At 33.9% G+C, this 25,070-nt stretch overlaps 1 protein-coding gene across 2 annotated transcripts in view; it reads right to left on the bottom strand.

The window, feature by feature from the left end:
• Positions 1 to 854: 854 nt before the first annotated feature.
• LOC126737388 (GMP synthase [glutamine-hydrolyzing]) overlaps positions 855 to 25,070 on the bottom strand; it is a 74,219-nt gene continuing 50,003 nt past the window's right edge. For both annotated transcript variants that reach the window (XM_050442272.1, XM_050442271.1), the window contains exons 11-12: positions 16,808 to 16,996; positions 855 to 9,502 (exon numbers count right to left, since the gene is read on the bottom strand). In XM_050442272.1, the coding sequence (XP_050298229.1) occupies positions 9,401 to 9,502; positions 16,808 to 16,996 (291 nt within the window). In that variant the 3' untranslated portion in view covers positions 855 to 9,400. The remainder of the gene's footprint in view (positions 9,503 to 16,807; positions 16,997 to 25,070) is intronic.

Raw genomic sequence — 25,070 nt, 5'->3', positions numbered from 1 at the left:
CTTTGTACAAAATAAAATATCAATAAACATTAATTTATTACCAACAAAATCAAAAATTGTAGCAAAGTAACATCAACGCTACACCAATAGTCCTGGTAAATTTAAATAAGTACACCAAGAGTGTTTTGGTCTAGCTTTTAATCACTAGGAAAGATCAAAAAGGTTCTTTCCCTCAGGATTCAGAAAGTCCTGCAAAATAAGCATTTGTTTCCTCAATAAGTTACACATTGAAAGTAAATCACTGGGGGCTAAATCTAGTGAATAGGGAGAATGTTGTAACAATTGGATTTTCAGATCTCTAACGTTGGTCATCTGCGCATGTGTGCACGCGCATTGTCCTGATGTAAGAGGATTTTTTTCTTCAAACATTCCGCACATGATAAGGTGGTATGTATCGCGGGCTCCCGGATTATACAGGGTGTTACAGAATAAAATGCTGATCCTTAGGTAATTTTAAGAAGGAAAGTTTAAATAAAGCTATCTCTTTGAGCTACAGAGTGTTAAAAGTTGCCACCCTTATTTTATCTTTTTACATATGTTTCTAAAACTCTGCTAATAAATTAACCATGCATAAAAATGTTTTTATTGTGTTTCCGCAGTAATTGCAGGTCCGAAGAAAAAAAGTGAAGAAATCAAATTTGCCCTAAAATGAATGGGGATTATAAAAATAGTTTTTATTTTACAGAAACGCAGTGGCGTATGTACAAATTTTAAAAAAATATTTAGTCTTCGTTCCTGCACGGATGCCACAGGTTAAACTTTAAGAAAATCTTAAGAATTAGCATCGTATTCTGTAACACGCTATATTATATGGGTATAATCTTCGTGAGGTTGAAGAAAAAAGGGAACATATATTTAATTAGAATCATTTCTGACTATATTAAACAAAAAAGTTGACAACATGAAAACAATAAAAAAGAGTAGTGTAAAAATTTTATTATTAGATGTGAAGAATAATAATTATCGATGTTTTTTACGACAGTATTTTTAATTCTTTCTTGAGGCCAGACGCGACGATTGACTTCAGAAACTTATTAAAGGCCTATACCAGTGTGCAACGTCCGAAAAATCGATCGGTCGTTTAGGGGAAAACGATTCCCTGAAAAAACGAAATCAAATATCTTGGCTTGCAAAGCAAAACGCTTTGTTTAATACGCCGTGGTGAGGTGTGTTATAGCGAGAGGTAGTACACGTAAGTTTACTTTTGAATGGTCCAGCGGAGAACTGAACGGTCCATTTTATCTTGGGGAGGTGGGGCGGGGCCGAAATCTTGGTCTCGTCTCGAACTTTTACGGTCAACTCTTTTTCTTCCTCTAAACCTTTTGCAACCCATCCTTTAAAGAAAATCCCCTCAGCACCAAGATGTCATCCAGAAATTACAAAAAAAATGAAAAATGAGAAAATCCAATACGGCACCCGTAAGAAAAATAAAGTTGATGATGATCGAAAAAAACGAAACGTCAGATTATTTTTTTTTGCGTCATGTTGTAGGACATAAAAAGTGACAATGAAAAACTGTTTTTAGTTTTCCGATGTCTCTTTAAATAAAGTCGGTAGAAGGTAAAAACGAAAATTTTGAGAATTTTCGATTTTTTTCGGATAACTGAGTATCCGGAATTTTAATTTTTTTTTAAAAGTCTTTTTATTAAGCTCTAAATTACGCAACTTTGCCTCTATTTAACCTACCCTGTAACTATTATGATTTTCGAGATTCCAATGGTCACCCTCGAATTTGGGACACCCTGTACTTAGTTAGGCAAACAATAAAATACAAAACTGATTGGAAGACTGAAACATTTAATTTGTTGGTTACTGTTACAAGTCTTGCAGAAGGTGATCCCGTCAGACGAATGGAATTCTGTCGGTTTTTAATGCACACAGATGTAGACGATGGAGAATTTTTGAAACGAATTTATGGACGTACGAATCGTTTTTTAACCGCGAGGGTATTACGATTACATAATTTGTACCAGTGGGAAACAAAAGGTAGAGTAAGGGCGACAAATATGGAGTAGGTCAGTAATATGGAATAATTGTAAACCAGAAAAAGTAGCCAGCGCCCTCTATTAATTGCACGTTGAAAGTGTCGAAGTGCATTCATCTAAGATTTTTTTTTCGATCGGTCCGTCTCTAATTTGTTTTGTTGGCTCACCATGGATGGTTTTTTTTTGCGGCATCATAAAAGTTTTGCAGATCTTGCTGTTTCCGTGTGTTAGCGATAAAATACTTATTTTTTATTCAAACTTGTGTATTTGTGACAGTTCAAACATCATAGTTTACAATAGTTTTTAGGTAAGTTTGTTTTTTAACATAGAAATATTTTTTTAGAATATTATAAGATTAGGTTATGAGGGTCACTAATATGGAATTTTTTGAGCCACAAATATGGAATAGTATTCCATATTAGTATCCCATTAAGAATACTAAAATAGTGATATTTTGTTGCTATAAAAGCATTTCTAAATTTGCTTTTATACTAAATAATATATCAATAACAATTATTGTAACTAAAAAAGCAAAAAAAGTAATAAACAGAATAGAGGCCATTGTAAACCTATTAAGTCTTGTGCTTGTACTCTGCATTAGAAACCCCAATTTTTATATGATGAAATAGAACTTTTTTTTTTAATTTCAGTATCGCGTCAAAAGGTAGTCGAAAAAGAAAATGTTAAGAAAGAAATGATATGATACAAGCAATTTGTGCTGTTAAGGAACAGAAAATGGGATACCTGCAGGCAGACAAATCTTACAATGTTCCCAGAACAACCCTTTTTAGACACTGTCAGAAAAATGAAGATCCAAATATCTCTGCTGAAACAAAACTAGGTCGACCAACAGTGCTTACAAAAGAACTAGAAGATGAACCTTATAAGTTCATCTTCTACTTACTTCATATGGAAAGTAAGTATTTTGGTTTAACCAGAAACGACATAAGGAATATAGCAATCAGCTTGCGGTTAAAAATAATCTGCCAAATCTGTTTGTGTTTTGTTTTCTTTTTGGCAAAGAAACAGCTGGAAAAGGCTGGTTTAGGCTGTTTATGAGACGGCACTCAGATACATTGTCATTTAGAAGACCTACAGGCACATCTTTTGCTAGAGCCAAGGGCTTTTCCAAAGGAAAAGTTCAGTCATTTTTTACTATCTTAACGAATGAATATGAAAAACATAACTATTCAGCAGACCGCGTTTTCAACGTTGACGAAAGTGGTCTCTCAATAGTGCCTTCAAAGATACCAGAAGTAATTGCACGTAAAGGTAAACGACAAATTGGTAGCATGACTTCCGCAGAACGAGGCTCACTAATTACAGTAGTATTTTGTATGAGTACAGGGGGCAATTTTGTTCCACCCTTAGTTATATTCCCCAGAAAAAACTTAAGCCCGCAGCTTACAAAGGGGGCTCCACCTGGAACAAAGTTCGAATGTCATCCATCAGATACAAAATAACATTTTTACAAAATGGTTTAAACACTTTGTAGCGACAGTAAAGCCTACATCTGAATCTCCAGTTATGCTCGTATTAGACGGTCATTACTCGCATACTCGCAATATTGATGTCGTTAATATGGCCAGAGAAAATAATGTTACGATTGTGTGCTTACCGCCACATTCAACACATAAACTTCAGCCCCTTGACAAATCTTTTATGCAACCATTCAAAGCTCATTACAGTGAGGAGATTACGTGGGTACGACAAAATGCCAGACCAGTAACTGCATTTGATGCGATGGAAATTTTCGGCAAGGTTTATTTAAGAGTTCAGCGTGGTGAGATTGCTGTTAATGGTTCTGTTGTCCCTCTTCCAGTACCTCAAGATACTGAAAATCCGACGCCACGAACAAATATTGTAACTCCTGAGATGGTCTCGCCTGTCCCAATCATTTGTAATACTGCCGTAATAACTGCGTCACCCTACAAAACAGAATTGGAATCATTCGCAAAAGCATCTGTTTCAACTACATCAAAACTTTAAGTTAAAAAACAAATTGGGCAGAGTAAAACAAGCTTGACTGATTCTGATACTCCCAGCACGTCAACAGCCATCTCATCAAGAAGTCAAGCTAAGCGTAAGACAAAAAATTTGGGATACAGTTTAATAAAAGTTAAAAAATAAGTTTACAGAAAAATCAAGTAGCTCTTCTGAAGAAGACTTTGCAGATGATGACTCAGATGATTCATTATGTACTGGCGAAAAAAGTTCCGGATGTTTCTGATAATCCAGAGTGCTTGTTTTGTGGTGGGAAGTTTTTGGAAAGCAAAAAATCCGAGAAACAGTGGATACAGTGCAAATCCTGCAACTCATGGTGTCATTTGCAATGTACCTCATATGTATCTGTCATATATATTTGCGATTTCTGCCAATAGATTTAGTATTTAGTTTAGTTTTCTAAGTATTCCATACTTGTTGCCCTTACTCTAGTAATTTACACATCATGAGACAAACTTCGTTCCAGCATAAATTTAGCGTTAATGCGTGGGCTGGAGAAATAAGGAGACATCTTATCGGACCACATTCCTACAACCCGCGTTGCCGGAGCTTTTAATGGAAATCCCAGTGTTTAATGAAGACCTTCCCATTGTCTTCCAGCACGGCGGTTGCTCGGCACAATTTCAAAGAGAAGCTAGAGACCACCTGGACAACACCTTTCCGAACTCGTGACTAGGCAGAGGCGGCCCGATCTCCAGACCTAACTCCCTTAGACTTTTACGTCTGGGGGCGGGCCTACGAGAGAGGTATTGATCGAAAGGTTAAACACCGCTTTTAGAACAATACGAGAAGAAATGCGCTTATTTACTGTAACTGTTGAAGTACGAAAGAGATGTCGAGCCTGCATTAGGAATAGAGGACAACAGTTCGAACAAAATTTATAACAAAAAAATAGTTATTTAGATATTTAATGATTGTTTTTAGTTAAACTTTTCATTAAATAAACGGTCAAAAACCATAGTTGTTTTTTTTTTTAATTCTGATCGATTTCCGCTCTTGTTACAGAATACTGTATTTTTTGAACCATACATTTTTTTATTAATAATAAGCAAACCGTCAGAATGGTCAATAATTAGCAAATTTATTAAAATGAAATGAAGCTCCTAATTCCTGCTACTTTTTTTTTAATTAAATTTTGACGTTGATTTTTTTTCAATTACTGACTGTTAAATAAAAAACCCCGTATGTCCTTTTAGGACAATCAGTCGAAACAAAAACTGTTAACTATTTAAATACCATAGATTCGGGAATATTATTTTTTTAAAATCGTAATTCGTTAAAAAGTTATAGGCGACATTTTAACCCTTTTTGTCCCAATGCCGCATATATATGTTTTTTAAAAAGTGGGTCTGTAGTCCCAGCCGCCGTATATATACGTTCAAGGTGTTATGGTCTCAATTTATCAAAGCCGAAAATATGCGTTGCTTATAAAATTTGAAACCCATTGGTGTCCCAATGCCGTAGAAATATGTCCCAAAATGTTAGATTATTGTTCCCAAAGCCGCAAAATGTTGAGTCTAAGACAGGTCATGCGGACCCACTGCCGTATATATTTGTTCACTTATTTTAGATATGCTATATTTTAGCACTGGTGGCAACGCTGTTACATGCATAGTTGGAAGGTGAAGTTGCAGGTCGGTTGAACGATTTCGCGTGTTGAGAATTCAGTTTTAAAAATAATTTCGGGCACAACAGTCGCAATCGCGCGCGTAATATGAGTAAAGCACGTGGTTCTAAGCGTAAAAGGTATGATCAGTGTGGAGACTTTTTTGGGCTATCAAAACAGGAATAGGACGATATGTTGGAGATGTTAGACTCCGATGAAGAGCCATATGTCTCTAGTGGCAGTGAGTATTATCCCGATTCGGATGAAGGTGACGAGATAAATGAAGTTATATATGACGAGGTCGAAAATAGCAATAATGAGTTATCTGACGAAGAAAATCCCGTTGATGGTGAAAACAGAAACACAAATAATAAGTCACCTGAAGCGATTCAAGATAATTTGGCCCTAAAACAAAAACAGTCTTTTCACAAACTGCGAACAGTGCTCAATAAAATTACAACACACTTCCAAAAGTACTTCACTTCATTTAAAAATCTTGCTATACGAGGACGAGAGCTTAGTTCTTTTTAAGGGGCGTTTGAGATTTAAACAGTACATAAAGACCAAACGCCATCGTTTTGGAATAAAACTTTTTCTAATATGTGACTGCGAGACAGGATATGTATTAGGTGTTACATAATATACTGAAAAATCGACAAATATAACTCTGTTCCAAGATCTTGGAATATCAGGCTCAGTAGTAGCAAATCTTATGGAACCATATTTGAATAAGGGCCATAACCTGTATACAGCAACTGGTATACTAGCCCTACTTTGTATACATACCTGCATAAACATAAGACTAATTCCTGCGGGACAGTCCGTGCTAATCGTAAAGAGATGCCCAATTTAACTCAAAAATTATCTAGGCGAATCTATCTCGATGTGTGCGAAAATCTGCTTTGCGTGAAATGGAAGGATAGGTGTGATGTTATAATGCTGACTACTTTTCATGAAGATCGCATGGTAATGTTAGACAAAGTAGATTTCAAGACCAAAAAGTCCATACAAAAACCAGCGGTTGTTATAAATTACGAACGAAACGAAAATATGGGTGCAATAGATCGATCAGATATGATGTTGAGCTCCACGGAATGTGTAAGAAAGACCACAAAATGGTATAAAAAGCTATTTTTCCACATGGTTGATCTGTCTCTTCTTAACGCACATGCACTCTATTTGACCCAATCTTCAGAAAGGCTACCTCTTGCAGATTACAAACTTACCATTATAGGGGCACTTTTTGATAGGTAAGTTTGTAATAATTTTTTTTTATTGTGCACTTATTTCTTAATCTTGTTTCAGACATAAACATGAAAAACACAGAAGTATAAATCATTTCACCAAGAATCCTCAAAGGCTCAAAGGGCGACATTTTCCTAGTTCAGTTCCTGATAAGAAAGTGAAGCGATGTGTCGAATTTACATAACATTTTGTTTTAAGTTGTTTCTACTCTCTGAGTACTTTTGAAAAGAAACCGTTTAAGTTTGTTAAAAAAAGCTCATTAAAAAAACGTTGTTTGGTCATTTATTTGTTTATTTATATGCGACGTATATATCTTACGTTACGCCACTGGTTCACCCATTCGACCGAAAAACGTTTTTGTGCTTGTGTGTGAACTTTTAAATAATCAGATTTGACTGTATCGTCTAAGTCGCAAGATCGACTCAATTTTGTATTCATATTTTTTTTACTTACAGTTTAACAGTTTTTATATTTTAACATATTAAATTTTTTATTGAAAAAAAGGAAACATTCTTTTATTCATTTCAAAACTTATATAAGGCAATGGGACTCTAAGCATGAAAAAACCTTTGGGATTGAGGGACCAACATGCAAATTAAGGCCCGGGATAGAAAGGGTTAAGTAATTTGAGAAAAAAAAAACATAAAAAAATGCATATATATGCTTCATAGCAGTATCTTTTAGGACTCAAGGTATTTGGGTAAAAAGCTTTCAAATGACCCCAAGAATATGCCAAAAGTTCTTGTCGGTTTATGTACCGAACGCCCTGTATATTGGAAATCCGAAAATTCCTCTCTTTTTAACTATGAAGTCATATACAGGGTGTTCTATAAAAAAAACTGACCATGTTTCAAAATTTGACATTTCTAAAAGAGAAAAAAAATTATTGACATCGGATTTAAAAATTATAACTAAAACCCCAAAAGTTTTGTATAAAATTTGTTTGCTTACTTTACACCTAACCCCTGTAGAGAGGGGGTCAATATACAGGGTGTCCCGAAATTACATCGCAATATTTTACCAGCCGCATCTTTGTCTAAAAATAAGACAAAAAGTCCATATACAGTATGGTTCAAAAGTGCATCGTTGCTGGTAAAATATTGCGATATAATTTCGGGACACCCTGTATAGGAAAAGACCTTGTATAATTATTTATCTGATAATTCCGTTACATTGAATTGTTTATTGAAATGAATAGATAAAAAACATAATGACCTGAAATACACCTCTAAGCTGGCTAAAGGATTTTTCAGAACAAATAGCTGTATTGGACGTCACAGTTCTCTAATTTCAATCCCATTGAGAATATGCGGGAACAATTTGTATAGACAAATAAGAAATAGAAAGTATTCCAATTGATATTTCTTTTGTTTGATGTATTTCAGCGGATTTGTTAAACAAAAATATATTTTTCATAGTTGTCTCTATACTTTTGTTCCTTAGCGCCTCATTCATTTTTTTTGTAAAATATATGTAGTTTTATTGGTACTTGATTGAATAATTTTTTGATAACTACGCTATTATCTTAAATTTTGAGATTTTTAAATATTCTAAGTGACTTTACTAAGAAATCCTTCTAGCTTAATGATATTTTTCTTGCAGTTACCCATTCAGCAAAGAGCGCATTTTTAAAAATGCTAAAAAAAAATAAAGAATTTAGTTGAAATATGTTTTATGACGTTTCTTTCTACCCAAAATCACCCAAATAATCAACGTTCACACTGGTAAAGCCCCTTAAAGTAAAAAAGATTAAAATTCTATTCCTTAGTTTACGCAATGGCTCTCTACTCAATTCAATACTGTAATAAAAACCTCGATAATTCCTCTTAGCCATTCAATGTATTCGCACACGATGGGAAATAAATTATTTTATATTTTTTATAACAATACCGTTATTCTATACGTAATTACATTTTCACGCATTATTTTTTTTTTCAAGAAAAATAACTAAATAATACAATAAAAAGCTTACTTTTGAAGTAATCGCACGCACTTCTTGAATGCAACATACTTATTGACAATTTGCTGTCAATTTTTCATATGAGGGCTGGTCAAAAATCCCGGCCTCCTCCGAATAAAGTAAAATTATATTATAATATAACAATGTGACCAAAATATATTTTATAGCGACTATACAGAGAAATTATTAATATGCTAATGAAATTAAATTATACAAGAGAATGTGACAATTATATATAATCATAATATAAAGAATAAAAATCGACAGCGCACGTCTTCTAACAAAATATATAAATTATATAAAATAACTGGGAATTTTTGTTAAAATAACTAATTATAATCAGTATGCCGCAAAACCTGCACTTCATTTAAAACTTATCAACAGATAACAGATTTCGCAGTGTGTGTACGTGAAAACATCTCGGCTCGTTTATTGACTAGTTATTGAAGAGAAAAACTATGCGGTGCCTTTTTTTAAAAAATAAAACGGTTTCATATTGTAATAAAGATCCGAGATGATTTCGGGCCACTTCGGGAGCAGCGTTTTTAATAATGGAACTATTAATAATAAAAAACCCGATCGTTTCAGTGCCGATTCCGATCATTCCCATTCGGTCGTGCCGGGCGGTTTTGCTGTTAAGTCGTAAAGAACTCGGGAGATGCCCGGCACTTTTTCTACTTCTTGTACCATTTTTTGTACCACCTGAAAAAGAAGGATCGCTTTAGTTCTATGAAAATTTTATATCAAATAAATTAAGAAGATTGATATAGTCCAACCAGTCCAAACTGAAAAAGTAAAAAATCAAAAATAAAAGCCATCAAACGTTTCTAGCGAACGCCACATTACCGGGGCTAACTAATGAAAACACCGAGACAGTAAAAATAGCACAATATTTTCCTAATTTCTGTGGTTATCGGGGCCTCGTAGGTTATTAAAGAGGTATCCACAAGAAAATGTATTTGCCGTTGTTTATTTGATATTTTATGGCAGAATCAGTGGCGGCACGCGGCTTTATCGAAGTTCCAGTTGCTCTTCAGGCGCACTTATGATTAGATGTATTTTGATGGTGGTTTTTCTTAGATATGGGTGTTGTTGTTATCGTTACTGTAATTTTTAAATTGGTTGATTAAAATAAAAAAGTTGATGATGCTTCTTTATTTATTTATTTATTTAATCAATACAGGGGATCAACCCCATTACAAAAGATATAAATATTTCTGAAAAAGAAATAGCTAGACTACCTAACCACTAATTACTAATTAACAATAATTATCAGACGTAATCTTAATACCAAGGATAATTAAACTGTTTTACAAGTAGTAATAATAATCTCTCACAATCTGAACAATTAACAATGCAAAATTAGCTAAGAAAAAACAAAATACAGATCGTGTTTTCGTTCGTTACTTATAGAAAACCGCATAGAGGCGAAATTTTGCAACGTCGCGCGTGTACGAGTGCCTGCGACAGAGCACCGCCCCGGCCGGCGCGGCCCGAGGACGGGATTAGTAAACATCTGACTTTCGTGGCAGCTGCGTCGTTTGGCGACAAAATGTCCCAAAATATTACGCGAAAATCCAGGCATTTTTAAAATATTTATTCTAATGCGGGTTTTACAGACATGACAATTTGTAAAACCCGCATAGAATTGTAATCTGAAAATGTTTAATATGCTGTGTTTTGCATAATGAAAATTAAAGCGTTATTCTAATAAAAAAATAAAATATCAACTCTGATAAAAATATAATAAAAAAACAGAAATAAAACTCTAATAAACAAACTTAACAACATATCATTTTTTAAATAAAAGCCTCAAATAAACCGCCTTCTTTCGCTAAACAAAAACTTAACCTATCGTAAAAGCTATTTCGCACCTCCAAAAAAATTTTCAGGAATGGAATTGGCACCTTCGACAATTTTATTTCGCAACTCCTCTAAATTTGTTGGCCTACTAAATTCATGCTTTTAAATGGTATGCTTAAGGTAACCCCACAAATAAAAGTCATTTGGAGACAAATCTGGAGATCTAGGACATTTAATATCGTCAGTCCCACTAATAAGGCGGTTAAGAAAAGTATTTGTTAAAAATTCTTTTACCCTAGTCGCGTTATGAGCAGGACAGCCATCTTGCTGAAAATAAACCGATCCCAGGTCTACATCAGGTAGGATTTGAATGGCAGGAAGAACTTGGTTTTGCAGCAACTCAAGGTACTTTTGGGCGTGTAAAGTGCCATCAATAAAAAATGGCCCTATAACATTGTCGCCCAAAATACCTGCCCAAACATTCAATTTCTGAGGATACTGGGTGAGAAATTTGAAAACTTCTGTGCTCGTTTTCCTGAGACCAATAACGAACAATGAAAGAATTGTGTTTGCCATGTAATGGAAAAGAAGATTCATCAGAAAACAAAATATTTTTTAAAAAATATTCGTTTTCATTTGCCTTTTTCATCATGGTTTCACAAAATTCCATTCTTCGCCACTGGTCTTCAGGAAATATTTCTTGAGTTTTTGAATACTTGAAACATTTGTACCCATATTTTTTCCAGATACGAGCAACAGTTTTATTGCTCATTCCCAGTTCCTCTCCAACACTTCTAGTGGACCGTGTCGAATCAAGTTCTAGGGTACTGCAAACCATTTCTTCCCGCCGTTCTATATACTAGAACACTTCAACAGGTGGTTTTTGACGTTTTGTGTGGCATTTTTTACAATCTTGACGACAAAAAGATGTCTCAAAATTTGTAATCACATTTAAAAAAACAGTCAGAAATTTTCTAAAAAAAAATAATATTCATAGTAGAGTGGCTCGAAGATAACCTTGGATCAGTAAGGTAAATAAAATCAAGAGGTTAAGATTTGCTGAAGAACACAGAGACAAAGATTTTTTATTTTGGAAAGACGTAATTTTTACAGATGAGAGTAAATTTTGTATTTTCGGTACAAATGGACAACAACGGGTGTGGAGAAAGCCCAATCAATTTCTCAAAGAACAAAATCTACGAGCCACAGTAAAGCACGGAGTCTGGGGGTGTATGTCAGCTGCAGGTTCTGGAAATCTACATTTTATAGAGGGTATAATGGATCAGAACATATTTGGACATACTTAAGCAGAATTTAAAGGCAAGCGCCCGAAAAGCATAAGCCACAGAAAGTAAAGAATTGGTTGCTCGATAACTGTCCAAAAGTACTTGCAACTCCACCACAAAGTCCAGATATTAATGGCATTGAAAACCTACCACATATGAAAGTTGCTATAAGAAACCATGTAATTTCAAACAAAGAGCAATTAAAAGTAGTGATTCAAGAAGAATGGTCTAAAATATCACCCGAATATTGTGAAAAATTGGTGCGATCAATGCCCAACCGTTTAGCAGATGTTATAAAAAATAAAGGACTACCAACAAAATATTAATCTCTTTTTTATGTTTTTTTTTTCCTTTATATTTTTAATGGTGTACGAGTTTCCTTTTGAGTTGTAAAATCGAATGTAAATTTAATTTTCTCATTTTTCTTAAAACTTCTTTTTGTGAAAAATATATTTTTACTTTTATTTTGTCTTTTAAGGGCCATCATATAAAATGTAAGGGGTGTACGAGTTTCATTATGACTGACTGTACCAAACATTAGAAATTGGTAGGTAGTTATATAACGGCTTCTAACTTATCTATGGAAATATAGTTCTGAAGCTTCTTTAGCATTTTCATTGTTTTGTATAAAACATACATCATATTTTTCATAATTTTCAAATGCTGTTATTTTCTGGCAAAATTCACAAATAAAGAAAATAAATGGGTTTTTGGAGCATAAACTCAAATAAAAATCAAAAACAGAGAAATGTCAATCAAAACCCGAAGATAGTTGGCATTTATTTACTTTGTCATTTTTTTGTTTCTTGTTATACCACTGAATTCTATGGAAAAAAATCCATAAGAATGAGTTTTTACTTTTACAAAAACTTAAAAAATAACAGAGATATGAGGGGGGGTCCCAAAATGCAAAATTTTCAAAAATGCCCTGTATCTTAAAAACTAAAAGGGTTATAAAAATTTTGTTGGCGGCATCTCTAGTTTTATGGAAAAGTAGCACAGTGTTGCGAAAACAGCAACTCTCTATCTCTAAAAATAACGGAGTTCATCCCGCAAAAGTACCCAAAATGGGACACCCTGTACTTCAAATTATTAATCATGGAGCAAAACTATTTCAAAAAACAAAATCCTAGAAATTCTTAATAAGACTGCTAAAATGCAATAAAGAAATTCCGTTAACTTCAATTCCAGTAGAGTTTACTAGCCTCAAGGTTTTTTCGACAGGCGAGTGCATAGCATAGTTGGCACGATAATGAGGCAAAGAAAACAATCGATTTACCCTCAGATTACGGTGTGGGATATTAAATTAAATTTTATTAAGTAGTTGTTACAGTTTATTTTCTTCAGATACATAAAGAATAAGAAAATAAAATGAATCCAGGATGTTAGCGAAAGCATAGCTGCATTATAGAACTTTAAGAGGCAATTTCTATGTTATTCTGGTGCTAAAGTTAATAAAATAAACAGTTATCATTTCAGTATTAATTCTATTTTTGATATCAATAATTTTCAACCCTTATGATGAAACTCAAATTATTAATCATAATATAAATTTTTTTTTAATTGTTTTGATTTCACTAATGTCAGAAGTCATATCCTAGCCAATAAGATCCCAGCTCATTCTCCTATATCGCTACTAAAACCATTTCTGGCGCGAAAATCTTTGACCTCTAGGAGTCTTGAAGAACAAGCCTTTGAAGAAGGTTGTTTCTTGGTATTTTTTCCGGTTTTACTCCAATGAAAAGTTGAAAACTCACCTTTTGGGTATTTTAGTTTGTGGATACTAAATGCCATACTGCAATAGTGCAGGATTATAAGTGGTGTAGTTAAATCCCAACTTTTTCAAGGTTCTTTGTTTAAGTGTCCAATTTTGTGTTCCCGAGAAAAGGCCAATTCCATTGGTAAGTCCTAATATTTTCATTTGGCATCTTGGTTTATGATACTCGAAATATTACACATGCAATTTTATATAAGTAGACTCAAGCATACCGTTAAGTTTAACCATCAATGCTTATATCTACTTACTCTATTGGCGATTCCTCAATCTGGGTATTCTTCCACTTTCAGGCTTTTTTTTTATCTCCCGGTATGGTCTTTATCCACTATAATAAGAGGTAGAAATCTCCACTCATCTACTCCAATACCGTCCACAACATCTACATTGACATTCACTGTTAAACCGATCCACCCAGGTCCTCCATCTCAATCATGCAGCCCTTTTGGAGCCAGGTTTGATCAATGTTTGTGATGTATAGTGAAAGTCCCATCAACATTTATTAGCTTACTAAATACTAACCTCAAAATTACATTGTTAGCACTCTCATTATTAGATTTAACTACTACACTGTTGTTTTGAATAGTTTCATAATAACCAGGTGCATATTAGTTATTTTATTGAAATAGACCGTATAGATCTCCTTGTAAACTGGATAAATATGCCTATTTCGAAAGTACTCACGCGAACTTTTAGCTCCAAACAGCTTATGAGATTTTACTCTTGATATAGACACTATATTCAGGAAGAGCAACATTACTTGTTTTGAAAGTAATAAGTTTGATTATTAACTTTTCTTTTAATATAGATTCACTTGAATGTATCTCAGAACTAAAACCTTTCTTTTATGTTTATTTAGATTTTTGAAAGATAACCTAACCTTCTAAGTTAGACAAACGACTTTTGTTGTGAGCCCATGAGTTTTAAGGTGCTCTCACATTAAAGCTGTTAATTTAATAGGATATAATTTAATAGCCAAAGTAAAGGGTTAATATTTGTTTTATTGTTAATTTATTAATTACACCATAACACTTGTACATAACATTAAGGGTCAATATAATTAATTGTATTTATAAATCTCCCTGTCTGTTCGTCCTTGTAAGATTTTCTTTCAGGTTTATAGGTATAGGGTTTTTAGTAATTTCTTGTTTTCTTGGTCATCGGGATTTTCTTATCCATCTGGGATAAAACAGGTGGCGCTTATATTTTATTGAACTCTTGTTGAATCCACGCCACTCTACCAAAGTGGTTAGTACTAGTCGGCTTCCCTTTGAGAAGATTCCCTGAGCCGTCACCTCTATAGTAAGTCTCCCTTCTCTCTCCCTCTTTCCATTGGTTCCCTTGTACCCATTTTCTAAGCCTCACTTCCCATACCTTTACTCTCCCTTTTTCCTGCCTGTTATTAGCCATCCGTCTATTCAAATTTCGTTTAATCCAGGTTAATAAGATAAAGTATTAAAGTAAAATTAAAGCAATATTAAAGTAATAAATTGCCATCCGATTATAATTATTAATTCTTTTTTTTTTTATACGTTTAACATAGTTCAGGACAAATCACAAGGCCATTCAAAAGTTTATAAATAAACATTAAATCGTTATCAGAGCGTCTCTTAAGTAAACTTCGCATATTCAGCAAGTTCAGTGCTTCATCATAACAATGGTCATTAGGAACTGGAATGTGAAGTTTATAAACGCAGAATAAAAATTTATTTTGAACTCTCTCCAGTGCCATACAATTATTCATCTAAAGAGGAGACCAAATTATTGATCCATACTTCAACAAAGAGACAACGAGTGATATGTACAACCTTTTGCAAGTTTTAATAGAGAGTTCTTTACAATTGCGCAGGACAAAACCAAGTTTATAATAGTATTCACATGGAGATTACAATTCAATTGTTTATCAAAAAAGATACCAAGGTAATTAACTATTTCAATGTACCTAAGATTAACATTATCAATAGTATAGGAGGAAATTATATGTTTGTTTCTTTTGTAGAAACTAATGTAACTGCATTTACCCACATTCAAAGCCAACTATACCAAATTCAACTATTACCAACATATCTGATTATATTAAGACTTGTATCCTTGAAGACCTTCAGATTTTATCAGGGTGGTGTGCTTCCAACAGGCTCGTGTTTAATGTAAGAAAGACGTCTATTATGGGGTTTAAGTGCGATGTTCAGGGTCTGATGTTTGACGAAAATTCCCTCTTGCAGAATAAAGAATGCTGCAAGTTCCTAGGAATTACCATTGATGATCGCCTTCGGTTTGAAGATCATATTTTAGATTTAGCTGGGAAATTATCTTCTGGATGTTTTGCAGTAAGAATGGCAAAACAAGAGCTGGGAGGGGTGGTTGAACGTTCAGTGTACTTTTCACTTATTGAATCTCATATTCAGTATGGCTTGCCTTTTTGGGGTTTGACCAATAAGGGGCTACTTAACATTACCTTTGTTATTCAAAAAAAAGCAGTTAGATACCTGTGTTCTGCTAAGTTAAGAGCTGCAAGAAACCCTTCTTCATTTCTAAAAAAATCCTAACTCTTTTTTCACTCTTTATCTTAAAAACAGCTGCTCTTATTTACAAAATTCCCAAACTACCTTCTGACACTGGCCATTTGACTCGTCGTGTAAATGATGTTCCCCTACCTATTCCTACGTCTTCCCTTACCAAAAATTCATTAATTTACATAAGTAAAAAAAATTACAATCATGTTCCTCTATGTGTTAGATATATATCGGATGTTAAGAAATTGAACTTTTTGATGTATTTGATGCTGATATGGTGGACCTTGAATGTCCCGCCCACATTCCTGTAGTTCTTCTGTGACAGCCTTGGCTGGATGTTGGGATTAATCCGGTCAATAGAAACTACCACACACAACTCACAAAAACTTAAATTTATTTCTTGAAACTTAATAAAACGTTCAGACCACCCGTCACCACTTCTTTCTCCATTACATACCTCGACCTCCTTCTCATCAATCAGAGAGGGACAGATATGATCGAGGACGAGACATAAACATATCACAGAAAAGCAGTTCCCTACAATTCCATAAAGCGGAAGCAGGTAAACCAACAACAGAAGTGGCGAAAAATTGACAACACTGCTGCGGTATTTTATATAATGTTTACGTACCTCAATTGGCAACTCGCGACTAGGAATGGCCGCGGTCCCGGTCATGAAGTCCTGCGTGCAGAAGGGCCGAATCACGACCGATCGCTGACACGAGGGGATCCGGAGGGCCTGGTCGCGGTCGAAATGCAGCGGGATCAGGATCACAGCCATCTGACTCACCGAGGTCATGTGACCCGAGTTCTGCAGCACCTAAAAACATTATCAAAATCAAACATTTGTTCCATTAAACACATCATTACTGTTATAGTCAAAATCGCTCTTATCGTGCGGGTGTATCGGATTATCAACGACAAACTTTTGTAGTTACGTTTCATTTCAATTTGCGCAACAACGTTTTTTAACTACAACGCGTCAGATAAACGAAACAGATATATGCAGCGTTAATGTATCAAAAGAAGATAAAATGATAAATGTCAGTGGTTTTAAAACAATTACTTTCATAACAAACATGCCTGTCTCGTTTCGATTGATGGATGACATTATTTGTCACAAGATAATTTAAATTTCAAATTATGGAAAAGAAAAAGCCTTTTTGTGGATTTCTAAATCCTCAAGCCAAAAAAATGGTACTTAATGTTATTAATTACTTCGAGAACGAAAAAGAAAATAAAGGGCTGCCTAAGAATGTACAAGAAGAAGTAGCTAAAGCGCTTGGAATTAGTTTAAGAATGGTGCAAAAGGTTGTATATGAAAACAAGCACAATCTTATTTCCAAGCAGGAAACAAAGTGTAAAAGGAAGAAGCCGAAGACCGAAGATTTAAGTGAATGTATAAAAATGGAAGTAAGGGATAGGATTTATGAACTATATAGGCTAAAAACAAATATAACGCTGCCATTTCTGAGGGATGTTTTAAAGCAACGCGGCACTTTGGAAATTGGACTTTCTGCTTTATCAAAATTAATTAAAAGCATAGGCTATAAAAAAGACTGCAATAGAAGATATTTGTGTGAACTACCAAATATTGTGAGCCAACGAATAGGATTTTTAAGACAATATACACAAAATGAAAAATCAAAGTTAAGGAAAGTGGTATTCTTAGATAAAACTTGGATATTTTCAAACGGGAGTGGAATAAAATCTTGGCAAGATGAATCTGTGAAAATCGTGAAAAGAAAAAAGGATGTGGTCAGGGAAAACGATTTATTATTTTACATGCCGGGTCTTCAACGGGAGTCGTTCCAGGTGCAAGTTTAATTTTTTCTTCTAAGTCTAAAAGTATGGATTATCATGACAATATGAATTGCGAAATGTTTGAAAAATGGTTAAAGGAACAGTTATTACTGAACTTGCAAGAACCTTCCTTAATAGTATTAGACAATGCGTCGTATCATTCAAAAATTTTGAATAAACAACCAAATGGAAGTTGGAGAAAAAGCGAAATTTATGAATGGTTAGTAAAAGAAAATCAGAATCCCTTGCCATATATGCTAAAATCCGAACTTCTTTCAATTGTAAAATCGCTGAAAAGACCAAAAATATATGCTGTTGACGAAATAGTACGTGAATATGGCCATGAAGTTTTAAGATTGCCACCATACCATTGTCAGTTTAATGCCATTGAGCTTATATGGGCAGAGTCAAAATCTTATTATGAGAAGCATGTGGGTGCTGGGCTTAGATCTGACCAGGTTGAAGCTGTTTGGAATAAGGCATTAAATCACATCGCAAAGAGTATTAGAGGAAATCAGTGGATCACACAGAAAACATTATTAGAACCTGGTAGAAGAGAGAAAAAGTACTCGATATCCAAGTTGAACCATTGATCATTGCTCCATTTGAAGAAGATTCGGAAAATGATGAAGAGTTTTCCGACTCTGTTAATGATAATGATAGTTATAATTAGTTTCTTTTTTTAGTTAAATCTGTTACTTCTATCTTCTGTCTTCGGCTTCTTCCTTTTACACTTTGTTTCCTGCTTGGAAATAAGATTGTTCTTGTTTCACATACAACCTTTTGCACCATTCTTAAACTAATTCCAAACGCTTTAGCTACTTCTTCTTCTACATTCTAAGCAATCCCTTATTTTCTTTTTCGTTATTAAAATAATTAGTTTTCTTTTTGCATTTCGTTTATTGTTTAGGTATTATTAAGAAGTACAATTATTTTTTTTAAACAAAGCCAAGTAAATAAATTGGTGAATGCGCTGGGAGATAGATATGGCCGGCGCATTTTCCATTTTTTAAATAGTTAGTTTCAATCTTTTTTTGCCTTGTAATGTGTAAATAAATAAATATTCATAAGAAAACGACATTTTAAAGAACTGTCGTAGCTCCCCTCGTATTTATCTTTTTAAACAAAGTTAAATAAATGAATTGGTGAATGCGCTGGAAGATAGAAATGCCCGCCGCATTCACCAGTTTTTTTTTTTAGTTATTTTTTATCTTTTTTTGACTTTTAACTGATATAAAAGAAAAGATAACACAACTTTTTTAATTTTCTGTGCATCAACGTATAGATTGGGTCGAACGACAAATAATAAATCATAAAATTAAAATGTCATTTTAAAAGTAAGATTGTAACATGAACTTGCCTTTAAACAAAGAAAGTAGTTTTCTGGTCTCTGACTGCACTGCATCACACACAATACAAATTAATTGTTTGTCATTATACCAAAATGTATAGTTTCCCAATAATTATTACAAAAAAACACAATCATACATAAACAAAGAAGAAGACAAGATCAAATAATCGTTAAAAATTAGACGCTGTGCCCTGAAATCGACAAATTAGTATGTTATGCACATACATAGGGTCATGCTAAATCGTATACTAATTTCTCAAAAATTTAGGTAACAACCATTTTTAAATGAAATATGTACAATTTTAATGAAAGACTCGGGAGGCATTTTTGCTCTCATAAAAAAATATAAAATGCTTAGATTTAGATATTATTGCGTAAAGAAAAATTGTTATTGAGAATTCCGTCTATTTCGAACAATTTTTCAAAAAAGAAAATTAAATATTATGTCTGGCAACTTAGCAGAATATCGGGGATTCTAGGCATATACCGATGAGGCGTATACCCAACGGGCGTTATACTTATGGGCTTTTTCACGTCATGAAAGGAAATAACCAACATATGTTTTACATGTCGAATTTCGGATACGTAGTATTCCGCAGACATTTTTACGGCGTTAAAGGCATCACGTCAGTTAATAATTATGATCTAAGGTGTATACGCGGCTTTGATATGTCACATGACGGCGTTCAATGGATTGTCAAACTCTCAAGGAAATAACATTTTGGCAGCCACTGATTTTTCAATTTGATTCATATTACGTGGTGACCTTTGAACCCGCACGATAAGAGCGATATACTGACGCATATGGGTTACCGTAGAATTGAATGATTGATATACTAGTACCATAAATATTTATTTCGAACGATCCTAACTAAACTATACATACGTATTTTGTTGGATATTACGTCACGATTTAAATAAAGGTCAAACCTAAATCTTTACCCAAACCTTTCAATATATGTAATTAAATCAAGTCCAATAATTAACAACGCCAAACAATTTTTTTTTAATGTCTATAACAATCTAAGGAATGATCCTCAGTTCACAAATAATTGTAGTGCTTTGCAAAAAACAGTGTTTTTAACAGGATTTGCCTATAGTACAATATGCTATTTTGTAAAAAAAGGGATTAAAGACAGAAAAAAAGGAAAGATACAAGACAATCAAAGGGACTTGACACGGATATTGCCAAATTGCTAAGGGAAGTTGTGTATTGTAAATACAAAAACAATGAGGTTCCGAACATAAAGATGGTTAAGGACACCTTATCGGCAAGGGACAAACATTTTTTTTTAATAATAATAATACAAAAAAAAACAAAAATTCCATGGAATAAAATGCAATTTCAGCTTCCATTCTTTACACAAAGAAAGGGCTGTTAAAGCCTTGAATTGACAAGATTCTATAAATAACGGTATATATATATACAGCACTCCTGATCAATTATTGGGACAAGAAAAGGCTATAGAATATTTAATAATACTTAACGGAAAAACATTTCTCCTGATAAAACTTAAATTTAAGTTTAAGATGGATAACAAAAGGGCAGCTGTAATGGAAAGTACTTGAATTGTCAAAAGGTGTATAGAATATTTAGAGAAATATTAAAAAATTTGGAAGGAAGAAAGATGCATATATTATTTAGACGAAACATGGTATGATACACATGACACGTCAAAAAAGGGTTGAACTGATAGTTCTAACAAATGTGTCCTAAAAGATGCTCCACCAAACAGGGGATCTCGGATAATCATTACTCATTGTGGTTCAAAAGAAGGTTGGGTGAAAGATAAATTGAAATTGTGTGGCAAAAAAATAGAAGAGTGCAATGTGGCCTATCATAAAAACATGCATGCAGCTATATTTGAAACCTGGTTAGAGAAAACATTCATTCCAAATTTAAAGGAAAACAGTGCAATTGTTATGGAAAATTGATGGAAAACAATAGAATATATCAAAAGATGCTCTTATAACTATTCTATCGATATACACAATTTCATTTCAATTAAAAAAACATATTTCAATTTTCAACTTCTGGGGGTTGTTCAGTGCAACAGAAGAATCCATTTAAGTATAGGAACCCATGTCCAGAAATGCGTCACTACGCCAGTACGGCCCTAAGACGCGTTAAAATTTATAAAAAACATTAATTACCTAAATAGAAACTGCTGCATTTATTTTTACCTTTTGTACATGATACCATAACAACAATTGTTTAAAATCAACGCTTATCAATCTCAATTTTCAATGTCATGTTTAAAAATTTTATAGCTTAAAATTTTTAAACATTTATTGCTAATGGAAAACTTTACCAATCAAGAATTGGCGGATATGCATTTGGCATACGGAGCAACAAACTGCAATGCTCGAGCAGCATTGCGGTTATATCATAAACGTTATCCCAAACGACAGCATCCTGAATACAAAAAGTTCATTGCGGTTCATCGGCGGCTCGCTGAGACAGGCATGTTTAATGCCAAGATGCATGATACTGGTGTTGCTCGAACCGTAAGAACGGTCGAATTTTAAGAAAAGGTGCTTCAGCAAGTTGCCGATGAACAATCAAATAGTACACGTGACGTCGCTAAGAATATGAATACGAGTAACGCTTCTGTCTGGCGGATACTACACGAGCAACAACTCCATCCTTACCACTTCCAGAAAGTTCAAGGTATGAATGTAGCCGATTATCATCCTAGAGTTCAATTTTGTCGATGGCTTCTGGATCACATCATTGCACAACCAAATTTTTTACGATATGTTTTGTCGACCGATCGTAGGAATAGCCATGTTTGGGACGAAGAAAATCCTTATGCAATTTTTCCAAGAACACATCAGAATCGTTGGTCTGTCAACGTATGGGCAGGCATCAGCGGTTTGGGCACTGCTGGATTGCCAGAGGTGGAGCAGTTTTTTGGCCTCCTAGGTCACCCGATTTAACGTCGCTCGGTTTTTTTCTTGTGGGGACATGTAGAGTCTTAAGTCTACGAAACTCCAGTAGAATCAGAGGTAGACATAATTGGACGAATAACAGCAGCATTTGAAATCATTCAAAACGAGGATCAAATTTTTAGTGTAGTCCGCCGAAATCATGTGCGGCGTTTAAATCGGTGTATTGAGGTTGGAGGAAGACATTTTGAACAATTGTTGTGATGGTATCATACACAAAAGGTAAAAATAAATGCATCAGATCCTATTTAGGTAATCAATATTTTTTCTAAATTTAAACGCGTCTTAGGGCCGTAGTGGCGTAGTGACACATTTCTGGGCATGGGTTCCTATACTCAAATGGATTCTACCTGTTGTACTGAACAACCACTAGAAGTTTGATCCTATAGTTCTGAAACACCCTGTATTACCAAAAAAGAAAATTTAGCACTCTACATAAATAATTAATTTCTATCGTTTAAACACAATCTATTGTAAAGAAGAAAGAATAAGTGTTTACATACCACACGTTTTTTTTCTTTGCAAGATTGAGTCTAAGGTAAAGAAATTGATTACTTATTTTGAGTCCTAAATAGATTTTCTTATGGCGAAAAATCCAATTAAATATTTTATACAATATGGATCTGCCAAAAAAATAACGATTTTATTGTTTAAAAATTTAATTGGCAATAGGCTCAATATTTTTCGTTTGGATCTTATTAAAATAATTTAAAAAAATTTTCTTTGCTTATTACCTGACTGAAACGGATTAAAATAAGATTAAAAACTTCTCTTTCTTACGTAAGAGTTTTGTGGAGAATACCTTATTATTCATATTAAGTATCCTAAATAAAAATAGGACTGATTTTAAAAACACTTAATATTACTCTACACAGTAATATTATAAATAACCTTAAATTTTGAAAGGTCCAGTTCAGAGATCTATTAGAATCTTTGATGTGTCGCACTAAATAGTCCGTGCGCCTATGTCATATTTATTGTTGCATGATATATATGTTTAAATGGCAAAATTTTATATAATTTATCTATGAAATCATTTTAAATATACGTAAAACCTCATGTTTTATACTATTTTTTATTTTTCTTTCAAAAATATCCATTTTTAGAAAGAAAATATTATCACAAGAAAATAATATCAAAAAATTGTCCGTGGACTAAAATCCAAGCATCTTAAAGACATTTTAAAACTAGCACTCACAGCCTTCTCACCTCTTTTTAACCAGTCTATTAAACAAAGATAAAACACGTGCGTTCTGGCGATTCCTACTTTAGGCTGTGCAAGTGATTGTGTATCTCTCTCTATCCCACTGATTTTGAGAATTACGGGGCCGTACCCAGATAAATTTTTAGGCTGCTTTTGTATTACTTTCGTCGTGTTTTTAAAGAGATCTTTAAGGATGGGTCTATTACTTTTAATAGTTGAGAGGAGGATCATGTGAGGTTATTATTATTTGATGGGTTTTGCTGGTTTTGCTTTTTATACGTTTATGAAAATGGAGGATTTGGAATTTGGCCTGTATTCGTCTAAATTTTTTGCAGGTTTTACTGTGAGGATGTGTGTTTTTATTTGTGCTTGTGGATTGTTTTGGTAATATACACTATCGGACAAAAGTAGAGCAACAAAGTTCAATTTTATTCATGTTTGAATAAAAAAATTATTGGGATGTTATAAAATCCAAACGGTTAGACATAGACAAATGCGGTTTGTACTTTTAATCGAAGCTTTTTTAAAACCATCTGTTGACACTAGCTAGTAAGTGTCAACAGGTACTGAGAAATTTACGGTTGAATTTCTGAAGATACAATAATTCATACAACTATGTAACACCCTTACTAAGGTAACCTTGTTTTTTGTGTTTTTTCATACATTGTTGCAATGATGTCATCATTTTTTGAAGTGACAGGTATCAAGCAGTCTTATCCTTGTTTATTGTAAAATTTAATATTGCCTGAAAATATGAATAAGTTAAGTGAAACTGAGAGAATAGAGAGGATGTGGTGATTGCATTAGGACCCAACACCAGGTTTGTGAAATGTTTAATACCAAATATCCTGATAAGACAATATCTCAGTCTACCGTTAGCAAACTAGAAAGAAAATTTAGGGAATTAGGTCACGTCAGAAATCGACCCAGATCGGGTCGTCCCTCAATTTCCGAGGAAAAGAAGTTAAATGTTGTTTTGTCCATTGAAGAAAGTCCTCATACACCGACTAGACAGGCAGCACTAGATAACGATGTTGGAAAAACATCTTTAAGAAGGATTTTGAAAAATGCAAAATATCATCCCTATAAATTAAAATTTATCCACGAACTTAACGAAGATGATACAGATCGTCGCTTAGAGTTTTACGAAACTATAATGAATGTCTGCCATAACGACCGTCTTTTTACTCAAAGGATAATTTTTTCTGACGAGTCGACCTTCTGCCTCAATGGTACAGTGAACAGACAGAACTGCCGTTACTGGTCTTCCTCCAATCCAAATTGGGTGATTGAAGCTCATACCCAATATCCTCAATCTGTGATTGTTTGGGCCGGCATTATCAATGACAGAGTCATAGGTCCATTTTTCTTCGAAGGTACCTTAATAGGTCAACGTTATTTGGAATTCTTAAGGAACGAACTGATTCCCGCTTTATGTTTGATGTTTCCAAATGCAAATAATCCCAATATTCCAGAAGCTTCAATTTGGTTCCAGCAAGATGGCGCGCCGCCACACTTCAGCAGAGCCGTGCGCCAATATTTAAATGAGGTATTTCCGGGTCGATGGATTGGGCGAAGGGGTCAATT

This window comes from Anthonomus grandis, chromosome 6 (genome assembly GCF_022605725.1).
Source record: "Anthonomus grandis grandis chromosome 6, icAntGran1.3, whole genome shotgun sequence".
Taxonomy (NCBI): domain Eukaryota; kingdom Metazoa; phylum Arthropoda; class Insecta; order Coleoptera; family Curculionidae; genus Anthonomus; species Anthonomus grandis.
The sequence above is the reverse complement of the archived record's forward strand: the minus strand, read 5'-3'. Positions and strand labels throughout refer to the sequence as shown.